At 33.6% G+C, this 14,515-nt stretch overlaps 3 protein-coding genes across 7 annotated transcripts in view; 1 reads left to right on the plus strand and 2 right to left on the minus strand.

Annotated features, from left to right (window-relative positions):
• Positions 1 to 3,935, minus strand: part of LOC18100852 (rust resistance kinase Lr10) — a 24,075-nt gene extending 20,140 nt beyond the window's left edge. Inside the window, exons 1-4 of one of the 5 annotated variants that reach the window (XM_052454712.1) lie at positions 3,059 to 3,935; positions 2,591 to 2,620; positions 2,480 to 2,509; positions 1,609 to 2,283 (exon numbers count right to left, since the gene is read on the minus strand). In XM_052454712.1, coding sequence (XP_052310672.1) covers positions 1,609 to 2,283; positions 2,480 to 2,509; positions 2,591 to 2,620; positions 3,059 to 3,878 — 1,555 coding nt within the window. In that variant the 5' untranslated portion in view covers positions 3,879 to 3,935. Of the gene's footprint in view, positions 1 to 1,254; positions 2,284 to 2,479; positions 2,510 to 2,590; positions 2,621 to 3,058 lie in introns of all 5 variants that reach the window. The other 4 variants (XM_024604949.2, XM_052454710.1, XM_052454709.1 and 1 more) reach the window with 4 other exon arrangements.
• Positions 1 to 7,095, plus strand: part of LOC18100854 (rust resistance kinase Lr10) — a 12,545-nt gene extending 5,450 nt beyond the window's left edge. Inside the window, exon 4 of the mRNA XM_006380241.3 lies at positions 6,778 to 7,095. Within this exon, the coding sequence (XP_006380303.3) occupies positions 6,778 to 6,902 (125 nt within the window). The 3' untranslated portion in view covers positions 6,903 to 7,095. The remainder of the gene's footprint in view (positions 1 to 6,777) is intronic.
• A 4,551-nt stretch (positions 7,096 to 11,646) lies between these two features.
• On the minus strand, positions 11,647 to 14,288 carry LOC18100850 (rust resistance kinase Lr10-like). The gene is made up of 2 exons (XM_052454376.1): positions 13,404 to 14,288; positions 11,647 to 12,578 (listed from the first exon to the last, which is right to left on the minus strand). Exons 1-2 carry the CDS (start codon positions 14,185 to 14,187, stop codon positions 11,647 to 11,649), a joined length of 1,716 nt encoding a protein of 571 aa, XP_052310336.1. The 5' UTR covers positions 14,188 to 14,288.
• Positions 14,289 to 14,515: the final 227 nt, after the last annotated feature.

The raw sequence follows: 14,515 nt of genomic DNA on the forward strand, positions 1-14,515 counted from the left end.
CTTCAAGAATACTTTTATAGATGAGAGGTTTTAGGCTAAATAAACTTTGTATTTAATTTACATGGGCTTTTTTAGCATGAGCTTGAGATAAGGTATGTTGTAAAATAATTTTTCAGGCTTATAAAAATTATTTTTTAAGGTAGTATATGAACAATTTATTTGAGCAATTATCTTTTTTTATTTAAAGAGTTTTATTTTTTAATGTCAAACTATTAAATTATTTTTATGATGGATAATTAAAAATGATAAACAGAGAAGATTAATCCATAAAATAATTTTGATATAAGCAATTTGAGAAATTTGTATGAACAATTATCTTTCTATGTCTAGAAAGTTTTATTTTTAATGGAAAAAAACTACTAAATTATTGTTTAATGATTGATAATTAAATTTTATAAACAATAAGAATTAATTAATTTTGCACCACTTTTAATTCTAAATTCTAGTATAAATAGGGAATGAAAATGGAGTGTTTTCCATAACTTTCAATTGTTCCTTTGCCTTCTTCTCTTTTATTGTTTTTAAACTTCCTTTTCTCTTTTTTCTTTTTATTATAAAGGTTAAGTTCTAGTACTTTGTAGAGAAATATTGTATTTAAGAATAAATGATTTAATTCTTAACAACAATATTTTTCATTCTTTCTCTATTATATTAACACAGGTTTTAATTTAATACTTTGTATTTTAAGTATATTACATTATTTTGTATACGCGAGTTCATAGTAAGAACACTTGCAATACACAATATTTCCTGACTTTATTTTTTTTAATTAAAGTTTTAATATATATAATAGAAGCCAATGATGCAATGAAAATGAGGCAAACTAAATGGATTTCGAGTGTCATGGCTGAGAAAGAAACTCAAAGTTTGTGAATTTATGTCTCTTCTTTCAAAAGGGATGTGTAAACAGTGCTTAGCATAGCGGTTTATGACTTTTGATAGATTTGATGTAAAAATTTCATCTGATAAGAACGTAGATCAGTTTAAACCGAACAAGCCAACTAGGACTCTCTTAGCTAGGTACACAACCAGGAAATAAGGTGGAAGATTACAGTTTATCATAATGGTATTAACTTTCGAAGAACTAGTATCATTCATGGGACAAGCCTTCCCCTGCACATCAGCAGAGTATTTCATATTAAATCACCTAATTATATGCATTTTCAATCAAGCTGAGTGATTCTGAAAAATAATAAGACATGGAAGATGACTCTCCACAAGTGTTCATTGGCTTCTCATCTGGATATAGAACAGGTCTCGGAGGCAGTTGCAGGCTTTCCATGTCTCCTTCAAGCATCTCCACAACTTCGTTCATTGCGGGCCGATTCAGAGGGTTCATTTGTATACACCACAACCCTGTAATAATCATCTTCTTGACTATCTTTTCTTCCTCTTCCGTGCCACCATCTCCAATCTCTATAGCCTTCTCATTAGAGACTTGGTCGTGAACCCAATCTGGCCAGTAAATTTGGTTTGAATTCTCTGTCAATGCGTTCCAATTCTTCCTTCTGCCTGCCATTTCCAATAGCAACATTCCAAAGCTATAAACATCAGCTTTGTATGAGACGCGCCCGATGTTCTGGTAGAACAGTTCTGGCGCCATGTAACCTATCGTTCCCCTCGCTGCAGTGAGAGATTTAAGACTCTCATTTGTTGGACACAACCTAGCAAGACCAAAGTCAGAAACTTTTGGAGCGAAGTTTTCATCCAGAAGAATGTTGTGAGGCTTGATGTCAAAATGTAGGATCTGCATCTCACAACCTCGATGTAGATATTCGATGTCATGAGCCACTCCAAGGGAAATCTCATGCAGTTTTTCCCAGCTTAAAGAGACAGAACTTTCTTGAAAAAAAATAAAATTATTGAGAGATCCATTCGGCATGAAATCATATACAAGAGCGCGCTTTGATCCCTCAGCATAAAAACCAACTAGTTGCACTACATTGGTGTGGTGAATCCTTCCAATGGTAGCGACTTCATTGATGAAATCTTGTCCATTAGCCTTGGATTTGCCCAGCAATTTTATTGCTGCAGAATGTCCACTGCGAAGCTTTCCTTTATATACGCAACCAAAACCTCCTTCTCCCAACTTTTCTTTGAAACCACTGGTCATCTTCTTAATCTCTGAATAAGAATACCTTACGACTGGCATAAGATTGTTATGAGTCTGTAGGAATTCCTCAACCGTGTCATATGCTGATAGATGTCTTCGTCGCCATTTATAGATCAAGAATGCAATCACAAACGGACTCCCAAAGATAAATTTTGTCCCCTGAAGTAGTGCTGTGTGTGAAATTTGAGGGGGGAAATCAAAGACCGAAATCATGATTATTTCTTATTGATTATAAGTTAAACACACAACATGGGTTAGGTTTGGCATAAGAAGACATTTAGGAATTATCATTTTGCATCTGCTAATAAAATATGATCCAATATCATAACTTTAAAAAAAATAAAAATCAATAAGGGGAGTTCTTACCAATGAAAATGGTTACAGTCTGCAGCACGCCTGCAGAGAAGGTAAACAAATTTAGAGATATTATAGTAAGAATTAATTAAGCATGAAGAAGTGGGGAGATAGAATCCTCACCTACGGTTAATTCCAACCAAGAAAGTCCATCTGGACCAAGAGATCAGTTGCAAAGATTAGATTTGTGATTTGAGAAAATATATAATGGAGGTTATTACAAGATGAAAGAAATTGAGAAGAAACAAATGAATGACTTAGCAAAATTATCCTGGTTTTACTTTTTGAATTCAAATCTTGAGGTTAATGTCGAGAAGATGTTATTAAATTTTTCTGAATGTATTAAAGAAGCGAAACTTGGTTTTGTTTGACTAAGTTTTCTGAAAATTGGTATAAAAATATCATTTATCGTCGAATAAAAGAAAACCACGAATTATTATGACAAATGATATGACCATCTGCAGCCTATGATAGCTTGATTGAACTGACCGTACGATACTCAGCACTACAATATGCTTCAGAAATGGGGAAATCATGCGAAGAGAAGTTGAAGATAGAAAAACGAACAGTTTGTTATTCAATTTTGCCCACCTGCGCAGCCTGTCTGGTTCGAATCATAGATGTAGCATCCATATGCACAGCTTCCACACATGCTATTGTGCCATGAAAGCTCAAATCCATATGCCAGCTGACTGTGAATTTCCTTGAAGGATTTATTCTTGTAATCCTTGGCTGGCAACAACGTCATCCTCTCTAAGCTGCACAGTTTCATCAGATCCGAAGCCTTCATCCCACCAACATTCACATAAGAACGCTTTGAGAGTGAAACATTGGAAGATTTTTCTCCATTAAGGCAAGTACCAGTGCCAACGTACAGAGGAGAATCCACTGGATTTGTGCAGTTTATGAAAATCATCATCTGCGATAACGGGAGAGGCTTGTATGTGGGAAACGACTTCCACCCTGTCTTTTTGTATTGAAACCATGTATATGGATAATCATCATCTGCGATATAATCTAAGCCTGTAAATATAAAAGTAAAAATAGTATATGCCCTTCTGGAATTACCTAATCTTGCATATGTTAAAGAAAAATCAGGACGAGAAGAGCAATCATTTTCTTTAACACCAGGATCCACCACTCGGATTGTCAAGTTGTTGTAGTTGATTGCCTGCACGTAGTATTTTCGTGAGTCTAAATACAATACTGTGGAGTTATTTTTCTCGCAGTGGAGGGTATAGTTAGGTTTTCCACAGTTTAATGGATCACTGTTTATGCTAAAGGGGTAGCTAATATTATGATTGCCACATGAAGAAGGGGCACAGAAGTTGGTATCCTTGCAGTTACTGTTTTGGAAGACTAGCAGCAGGAGGAGTAAGGCTATGTAGCCAGCAAAGAGGAACCTAGCCATGGGTGGAGAAAGAGTGTGTAGTCCATAAACAATCCATCAAGTCTTTAAAGACAACAGTTAGAGCAGTAATGTTAGAATAATATAAATTATATTTTGAGATTTAATTTAATAATTTAAATTTTTAAATTAAATTTATATTTTGATATGTTATTGAAGTTTTGATGATTAAAGGGGTAATGAATTCTAATTTTATTATTTTTATTTATTTAATAAAAATTAATCACAAGATATTATAGATTTATACAAGTTTTAAAACCAAAAATTTTTTTTTTAAATAAATATATTAGAAAATAATATAAATTATGTATTAAAATTTTTTTTAATGAGATTGGTTTTTACAAAAGATAAAGAAACATAGAAGCAATTAAAACCTAAACACCAGTTTTTTAATATGAGAGTTTCATCAGCGTATTAAAATGACCAAGTCATCCTTTGAAATATCAAAATCACAGTAATGAAGCAAAGATTACTTCGATATAAACCACAAATCCATCAACTCTCAACACCACAAGCGTCAACATATAGAGCACCTTCTTGGCAATAATTTGTGAACAAAGCCAAAGATCAACACAAGTGTTCCAGGTAAGTCCAAGCTCTGCTTCCCTCCTCTTTCCCTTTCGAAACTGGAAAGAAAGTGAGGGTGCAATAATCCTTGCTGACACGGAACTACTACTACATTGAACGCAAGAGAGGTCAATTCTGAGAGCTTAATCTAGGCAAGTAAAACGAAGGTATCAGAGTTACCCTTGAGCACTTTTAGTTAATCAAGCTGTCATAAAAAGAAGGTATCAGAGTTACCCTTGCTGCTCCCATCTGAGTTTACTATTGTTTCTGCAATAACTAGACACTGTTAGGTCGAAACTCTATCACCATAGGAGGCAATGATGAAAGGTTCATCAAAAAAGGCTATATGCCTGTTCTATTTCATGTTCATTGCAGAACTGGGAGCAAGCCTTAATTGCACAGGATCTTGTGGGAACCGTGGCCTTCACATCCGATTTCCATTCTGGATAAAGGATAGGCAGCCAGAACAGTGTGGCTATCCTGGTTTTGATCTGTCTTGCAATGAGAAGGGCGATATAGTGCTTGAGCTGCCAACAGCAGTGAAGCTCTACATAGATAAGATTGACTGCAAAAATCAAGTTATTTATGCAACAGATCCCCATGGTTGCCTTCGAAGCCACCACTCAAACTTCTATTCGTCCGGGTTTCACATACGGTTTAAGATGTCCAGGGACAATTTTACCATCTTCAATTGCTCTTTAAATAATGCAATATCTCGGCCTAGGATCGCTTGTCTCAGCACTCACCAATATGACGTTCTTGCCGTTGATTCAGAACAATCTATTGATGACAACGAGTTATTACTATCTTGTACCAAGATGTACGACCTACCTGTTCCACAAGATATTCATCTGTCTTGGTCCAGTCCCAATTGTGGATCTTGTGAAGCAACAGGAAAACTATGTGGATTGAGGAAAAATAGCAGCACTGAGCTTGAAACTGAATGTATTGGCATGCACAGACAAAACAAAGGTATCTTTAGCTTTAAGTCTTCTTTTCATTGTTCTGTGTTCATGGCATCTTGATTTTCTATGATTCCTTGCTTCACTAAGTCTACTTTGATTAATGTATTGCTAGTGGCATTGAACAGATAAGTCCTATCTACTAGTAGTTGACTGAAAAGTGGGTTACCTGTGCATTTAGCGTTCTTGATTCTACAAATAGAGGATATTATCATGACTTTAGAAACTTTCAGAAAATTAGAAATTAACAACGGATCTTATCTTCTGCAGGTGCACGGAAAAAGAATCTGACTATAGGTTAGCTGTTCTCAAATTTACTCCAATTCTTTGCTTCCAAAAAAGAAGATCAGTTACTTGACTCAAAAGGCTTATTTATATATGCAGGTGTAACCACAGGATCCATCATTTTCGGGGTTTTGGTGATTGCAGTCTACCAAATCTATAGCTTCAGAAAATCAGAAGAAGAATATCAGGCAAAGGTTGAAAGGTTTTTGGATGATTACAGAGCTATGAACCCCACAAGATACTCCCATGCTGATCTCAAAAAGATGACAAATCAATTCAGGGATGAATTGGGGCAAGGAGCTTATGGAACTGTGTTCAAAGGAAAGCTAACCAGTGAGATTCCGGTAGCTGTTAAGGTTCTAAGCAATTCATCAGAAAAAGGAGAGGAATTCGTCAACGAGATGGGAACAATGGCTAGGATTCACCATGTCAATGTAATCCGCTTGATTGGCTTCTGTGCTGATGGATTTAGACGAGCTCTGGTTTACGAGTACCTGCCAAACGATTCGCTGCAGAAGTTCATATCTTCAGCAAACGCCAAGAATGTTTTCCTTGGCTGGGAAAGGCTGCATCATATTGCCCTCGGAGCAGCCAAAGGGATTGAATATCTTCACCAGGGTTGTGACCAAACATCCTCCACTTTGATATCAAACCACATAATATCCTGCTGGACAATGACTTCAATCCCAAGATTGCAGATTTCGGTCTGGCTAAGTTGTGTTCCAAGTATAAAAGTGCTATTTCCATGACAAGAGTTAGGGGAACCGTCGGCTACATAGCACCCGAAGTGTTCTCAAGAAACTTTGGGAATGTCTCCTACAAGTCAGACGTGTATAGTTTCGGAATGTTAGTGTTAGAAATGGTTGGTGGAAGGAAAAATGTTGATGATACAGCAGAAAATGGTGATCAAGTATACTTCCCAGAATGGATTTATAATCTCTTAGAAGAAGGAGAAGACCTGCGGTTCCAAATCGAGGAAGAAGGGGATGCTGAAATTGCGAAGAAGCTAGCCATTGTAGGACTGTGGTGCATCCAGTGGAACCCAGTGGACCGTCCTTCCATGAAAATTGTTGTCCAGATGCTGGAAGGTGAAGGAGACAGGTTAAGTACACCTCCTAATCCTCTTAGCTCCACAGCTGCAAAGAGAACGAATACAGGTATGCTAAGGAGGCATCTTCATCAAGAGTTGGCAGCCATCTCAGAAACAGAGTAATCATATATTTTGAGGTCATCATTGCTTTCAAGGCTGTGATCAAAGCATGCATTTGATTGAGAATATGGGGATGAAACTGTATTTGCTTGCAAGATTAGTTTTTAAATTGTATTTCTTAAACTTCATGATGGTGCAGTGTATTTTCAGGACTCTTGGTGTGTGTCCTAAAAATTTTAAATTTGTTTTTAAAATTTTTAAAATTACTTGGTTGTGTTGTCACGCTTTGAAAAATTTTAAATTTGTTTTTGTTTTAAATTATATATATATTATGTTTTTAAATTTTTTTGAAGCATTAATATCAAAATTAATTTTTAAAAAATAAAAAAAAATTATTTTAATATATTTTCTAGTAAAAATTATTTTAAAAAATAACTTCTCAAGAGGTATTGAGTTCCAACGTCTCCTTACTAAAAAAATTTAAAGAAGAATTGATAGCAAATACTAACGAACTTGGAGATAGAAAGGATTCAATCACGATATATTTGAAATTATATGGACTCAATTGTTAAACTTTCATATTTTATGGCAACTTAAGAATTGTTATTGATTGGGTCCTTAAAGTTTCAGGTATTTCTCAATCGGCTTCTTCTTTTCATTTCCATTACTTTTATATTTTTTCCTTTGACAGAAAGGATTGAGTCAAGATATATTTAAAATGTTAGGGACTCAATTGTTATGCTAAACTTCTATATTTTGTGACAAATTAAGAATTTAGTAATGCTTTAAAGGTTAATTTGAGTTTCCTCTATAATTAAACAACACCTTGAATAGCTTGTTGCCTTCTTCGAGTGGTAAACTGCGTATTATTTGAGACTGTAGATTCTCTTTTTAGATATTATTAATTTTTTTAATATAAAACAAAAAATTAATCGTTGCAACATTGCTAACCTTTTTTTAATAAAAAATTAAATCATATACAAATTAACTTAAAATAACACATTTAACTTGATGAATTAAAAAAACAACTTGAATAACTATTAACAACATGATTTGATGATATTTTTTTAAAAAAATATTAAGATAAAAACATATTGGATCGACTCAGATCAACTTAAATTAACTTGTTAATTTTACGACTTGAATCATGAGACAAAAATATCCCTATATAAAGTAAGTCAAAACAAATTATAAAATCCAAATCTCAATCAACCCAATATTGAAAAATGAACTTGAATTTTTTAAAAAAAAAAAAGATAAAAGAAAAACCTAAATTAACCCAAGCTAATCTGTCAAATCTATGACATGAATCATCAAACCATGATAAACCTATAAAAAATAAATAAATAAAAATTATAAAGTTTAATTCCTAATTAACCAAATGTTGAACGAAAAAATTAAAAAAAATCAATTAAAAAACAGACAAAAAACAAAACACTCAAGTAAACTTGCCAAACTCATAATCTAGGTCATAAGATCGAGATAACTTTATAGAAAGTAAACAAAAAAAATTGACCCGGATAAACCCGAGTTACACTACGAAACCCATGTCGCAGGTCATGAAACTAAGATAACTATATATATATATAACGAATCAAAACAAATTATAAAACATAATTCTTAATCAACCCATTGTTGAAAAAAAAAATTGAAAAAAAAATTCAATCTAGAAAAAGAACAAAATAAAATGACTCAAGTCAATCTAAATTAACCCGTAAAATTCATGATTCAGGTTATGAGACTATGATAATTTAATAGGAAATAAGCTTAAAAGAATCTCGAAGTCTAATTCTTAATCAATATAATATTGAAGGATAAAATTAAAAAATAATACAAATTAAAAAAAAAAAAAAACAAATTAACCAATTAAATTCGCAACACATGTCATGAGACCAGATACCAATATATAAACAAACCATTTTTTATTTTGTTTTTGTTAATGTGACCAATCCCTCAAAGTGAAAAACATGAAAAATATCCCCCTCTCTCTCAGGCCATGGTTTCAGTCACTAATTAAGAACCACCACCACTCCTCCTATAAGCCACCCAAGAACCACCACTTGAGCCTTGTCTTGCATCATCCTATACTCAACCAGAAAAGAAAACTGATTAGCTTAGACTTTGAAAGGGAAATAAAATTAGGTTAACAAAGCAGAGTAAGAACAAAGTGCACTAAAGTGAGGCTGCCATTGTAAAACTGAACAACAAATATGTAGATCCAGTACATTGATCACCATCAATCATAAGAACATATGTTGCTCAGCTGCAACAATTTCTGTTTGTTAAGTTTTTTCAGCAAGGAAACCAACAACATCCGGCATAACATGGCAAGAAAAACTTTTCCTAGAAGCAGTATGAAATATTCCTAGGATGGCAGAGAACTCAGTCTTCATAAAAATTGCAAAAGTATTTCGATATTTGCGTTAAATTGTTTCATTTGATGAGGAGAGTTTATATTAGATGTTTTTGTACCTTAAAAGTTCATGAAAAAAATAGATTTGAACTCGAGTTGAATTTTGATTTCAGGTTGAATTTGGTTTTTGGAGCGATTTTTTTATTTTTGTTTTTGGAGGCCATGAATAGGTTTGTCATGGTTTCTAAGATGTTTTATAAGTGTTTTAGATCAAAAAGGGGATGAAAAACAAGTTTTGAGTCAAAAGAACATAAATCCTGATTTTGTGGCCATCACAGTGGTTGGAATTTAGACAAAACAGGCGACGTGTCAACTGGTTTTTTAAAGAAAATGGGCAAACAAAATGTTGTCTACCCCAAGCACAGATAAGAAAAAAAAGAGTTCAATCATGCGGGCCCTTGTAAAATGGGTCAGGCAAGTAGGTCAGACCCAACAATGTCTAGCTTTTTTTCCCCTAATTATCATTTTTTATTTCAATTGATGCTTTTTTTAAAAAAAAAAACTTAATTATATTTACATTAATACCATTTTCCCTTTTTATTTTGTTTAGAGAATCACTTTTAAATAATATTGATTTTTTGGTCATGTGTTTAATTTTTAGAGAGATTTTTCTGATTTATTTATGGTTTTGTTTTTATCTTTTGTATAGATAAACTATGTTTTTGAAAATAAAAAATATTATTTTATAATGATATTTTTAATATATGCAGCCTACATGTTTATTCATTTTTTATTTAATTAATTTAATATATTTGTCTATTTTTATTATTGTTTAATTAATTAGAAAACATGGTCAGGTAAATGTTTTATTTTTCAAGATTAAATATCTTGATTTATATCTATTTTTTAATTTTCAAGTTTTGTTTTTAGGTGGTATTAATAATTTTTATTTATTTATTAATGCATATAATTTTTAGTTTATTTAATTACATATATGTATAAATTTTTTAATTTATTAAATTTTTTGAACAACAAAAATACATTAAAAAAATATGCATATATATTGTTTTATAAGAAAATAAAATATTTAACTCACAGCAAGCACGGTTAACATAGCTAGTTGGTTCTCAAACCATGATTGGAAGTGTATGGGCTTTAATTTCCTGGGAGCCCAATTGCATTTAACCTTGAAATCGATTAGATCCATAGGCCGCCTGTATAATAATGGATTAAGGGCCTAGCAAATAGATTATGGGTTAGTTTAGAATTTACTATTACTACTTTTTTTTTTTCTTTCAGACAAGAAATATTGTAAACTGAAGTGTTTAAGATGTAAGATATTGATTTAATAATTACCTCTAAATTAGTATTTTGGACAGCCATGGAAGGTAATGGCTGTCCAAATATCATAAGGTAAACTTTTAACTTCTATTAATCTCTCATGAAACATAATCCAAGCCATACACATGTTAGATATGTTATAAATTTATTTTAAAAACATGGTTCATCATTAATTTTCATGATTAAAGCTTTATTGAAAATTATTCTTTAACAAAAATATATTGACATGAAACCTTATTTTTTTAAAATAGATTATGGATGAACTCCTAATTAAATATATAAAAAAAAACTCCTGATTAATGTTTTATAAATATAAAAATCCTTCACCTCACATAAAAGAGGAATACAAGATTATTTTTATAGTTTATATAATAGAATGTTTAAGAGTTCAAATTATATTTGTAGGGTATAAAACTTTAAAAAATAAGAGGTTTTAGGCTAAATGAACTTTATATTTAATTTACACGGGCTTCTTAGCTTGGGCCTAAGATAATGTATGTTGTAAAGCAATTTTTTATGCTCATAAAAATTATTTTTCAAGGTAGCATATGAATAATTTATGAACAATTATCTTTCTTTATTTTAAGAGTTTTATTTTTTATGTGGAGAAACTGTGGTATTATTTTTTATGATGGATAATTAAAAATAATAAACAGTGAAGATTAATCTTGGTAGTTCCATAAAAATTATTTTTGAGATAGCCTATGAACAATTTGTCTCAACAACTTAATCGATAATTAAAGTTGATAAATGATAAGAATTAATTAATTTTGCACCCCTTTAATTCTAAATTCTAGTATAAATAGGGAATGAAAATGGAGTGTTTTCCAGCAAATAAGGTAGATGATTACAGTTTATCATAATGGTATTAACTATCAAAGAACTAGTATCATTCATGCAGAGTATTCCATATCAGATCACTTAATTAAATGCATTTTCAATCAAGCTGAGTGATTCCAAAGAATAATCAGACATGGAAGATGATTCTCCACAAGTGTTCATTGGTTTCTCATCTAGATTTAGAATAGGTTTCGGAGGCAGTTGCAGGCTTTCCATGTCTCCTTCAAGTATCTCCACAACTTTGTTCATTGCGGGCCGATTCAGAGGGTTCATTTATATACACCACAACCCTGCAATAACCATCTTCTTGACTATCTTTTGTTCTTCTTCTGTGCCACCATCTCCAATATCTATAGCCTTCTCATTAGAGACTTGGTCATGAACCCAATCTGGCCAGTAAATTTCGCTCAACCTTTCAGCCAATGGATTCAAATTTTTTCTTCTGCCTGTCATTTCCAACAGCAACATTCCAAAGCTATAAACATCAGCTTTGTATGACACGCGCCCGATGTTCTTGTAGAACAGTTCTGGCGCCATGTAGCCTATCGTTCCCCCCGCTGCAGTGAGAGATTTAAGAGTCTCATTTGCTGGGCACAACCTAGCAAGCCCAAAGTCAGAAACTTTTGGAGCGAAGTTTTCATCGAGTAGAATGTTGTGAGGCTTGATGTCAAAATGTAGGATCTGCATCTCACAACCTCGATGTAGATATTGGATGCCATGAGCCACTCCAAGGGAAATCTCATGCAATTTTTCCCAGCTTAAAGAGACAGATCTTTCTTGAGAAAAAATGAAATTATTAAGAGATCCATTGGGCATGAAATCATATACAAGAGCGCGTTTTGATCCCTCAGCACAAAAACCAACTAGTTGCACTACATTAGTGTGATGAATTCTTCCAATGGTAGCGACTTCATTGATGAAATCTTGTCCATTAGCCTTGGATTTTCCCAGCAATTTTATCGCTGCAGAATGTCCACTGCGAAGCTTTCCTTTATACACGCATCCAAAACCTCCTTCACCCAACTTTTCCTTGAAACCTCTGGTCATCTTCTTAATCTCCGAATAAGAATACCTCACGACTGGCATAAGATTGTTATGAGTGTGTAGGAATTTCTCAACTGTGTCATATGCTGATAGATGTCTTCGTCGCCATTTATAGATCAAGAATGCAAACACAAACGGACTCCCAAAAATAAATTTTGTCCCTGTGCGTGAAATTTGAGGGAAAGAAAATTTAAGAGAGGAATTGTTATTCTTTTTTATTAATTAACAGAGATAGATAAATACTCAACATGGGTTACGTTAGGCGTTAGGATTACTTTGCCGAGTTGAAAAATCATCTAAAATCTAGACCATCATGATTTGTAGAAAAGCATACTCTTGACCAAAAGGTATGTTTCAGACATTAGGCAACCCCCCAACCCCGAGAACTTGGCATAAGAAGACATTTAGGAATTATCATTTTGTATCTGCTAATAAAATATGATCCAATATCATAGCTTTAAAAAAATATAAATAATCAATAAGGGAAGTTCTTACAAATGAAAATGGATGCATACAGCAGGACGGCTGCAGAGAAGGTAAACAAATTAGAGATATTATAGTAAGAATTATTTGGAATTACGGAATCAAGCAAGATGAAGTGGGGAAATAGAATCCTCACCTACGGTTGTCCAGAACCAAGAACCTCCTGTTGGACCAAGAGATCAGTTAAAAAGATTAGATTTGTGATTTGAGAAAATATATAACGGAGGTTATTACAAGATGACAGAAATTGAGAAGAAACAAATGAATGACTTAGCAAAATTATCTATATATATATATGATATGACCATCTGCAGCCTATGATAGCTTGATTGAGCTGACCGTACGATAATAGGCTGCAGAAATGGGGAAATCATGCAAAGAAATGGGAGATTGGAAGCAATCATCTATTATCTATATGATATCACCAACTGCAGCCTATGATAGCTAGATTGAATTGACTGGGAGTTCCTCGATACTACAATAGGCTACTGAAAATTGCCCACCTGCGCATTTTGTCTGGTTCGAATCATCGATGTAGCAAATAGTTGCACAGCTTCCACACTTGCTCTTGTGCCATGAAAGCTCAAACCCATATGCCAGCTGACTGTGAATTTCCTTAAAGGATGTATTCTTGTAATCCTTGGCTGGCAACAACGTCATCCTCTCTAAGCTGCACAGTTCCATCAAATCCGAGGCCTTCATGCCACCAATATTCACATATGAATGCGTTGAGAGAGAACCATTGGAAGATTCTGCTCCATTAAGGCAAGTACCGGTATCTACGTACAGAGGAGAATTCACTGGATTTGCACAGTTTATAAAAATAATCTTCTGCGATAATGAGAGACGCTTGAAATTGGTATCCCATTTCGGCCATGTCTTTTTGTATTGAAACGATGTATATGGATTCATGGAATTATCCAGGTTTGCATATGTTAAAGAAAAACTAGGAAGAGAAGAGCAATCATTTAATTTAACACCAGCGTCCACCAATCGTATTGTCAAGTTGTTGTAGTTGATTGCCTGGACGTAGTGTTTTCGTGAGTCTAAATACAATACAGTGGAGGTATTTTTCTCGCAGTGGAGGGTATAGAGAGGGTTTCCACAGTTAGATGGATCACTGTTTAGGCTAAAGGGGTAGCTAATAGTATGGTTGCCACATGAAGAAGGGGCACAGAGAGTCGTATCCTTGCAGTTGCAGGTTTGGAGGACTAGCAGGGGGAGCAGTAAGGCAAGGTAGCCAGCAAAGAGGAGCCTAGACATGGGTGGAGAAAGAGTGTAGTGCATAAACAATTCTTCTAGTCTTGAGAAGACAACAGGTAAAGTCAGTGAAACATAGAAGAAGTAGAAACCTAAAGGCGAGTTTTGCGAAGTGAGAGTGCCATGATCAGAATACTAAACTTGCTGCGATTTTTCTAAAAAAATTAGCGAAGCAAAACAAACAATTCGTGGGAATAGCATATTTTTAACTTTTAGCGATTCATAGTCATGATATTTAATAAACATAGTTATTCACAAGCACGATAACCTATATGTCATGTTTTTAAATTGTAGTGTAATTTACTTACCCCTTCTTCTTCCTCGGATCACTTAACACACGAACACACTAACTGTG

The sequence above is a fragment of the Populus trichocarpa genome, chromosome 7 (assembly GCF_000002775.5).
Source record: "Populus trichocarpa isolate Nisqually-1 chromosome 7, P.trichocarpa_v4.1, whole genome shotgun sequence".
NCBI lineage: Eukaryota > Viridiplantae > Streptophyta > Magnoliopsida > Malpighiales > Salicaceae > Populus > Populus trichocarpa.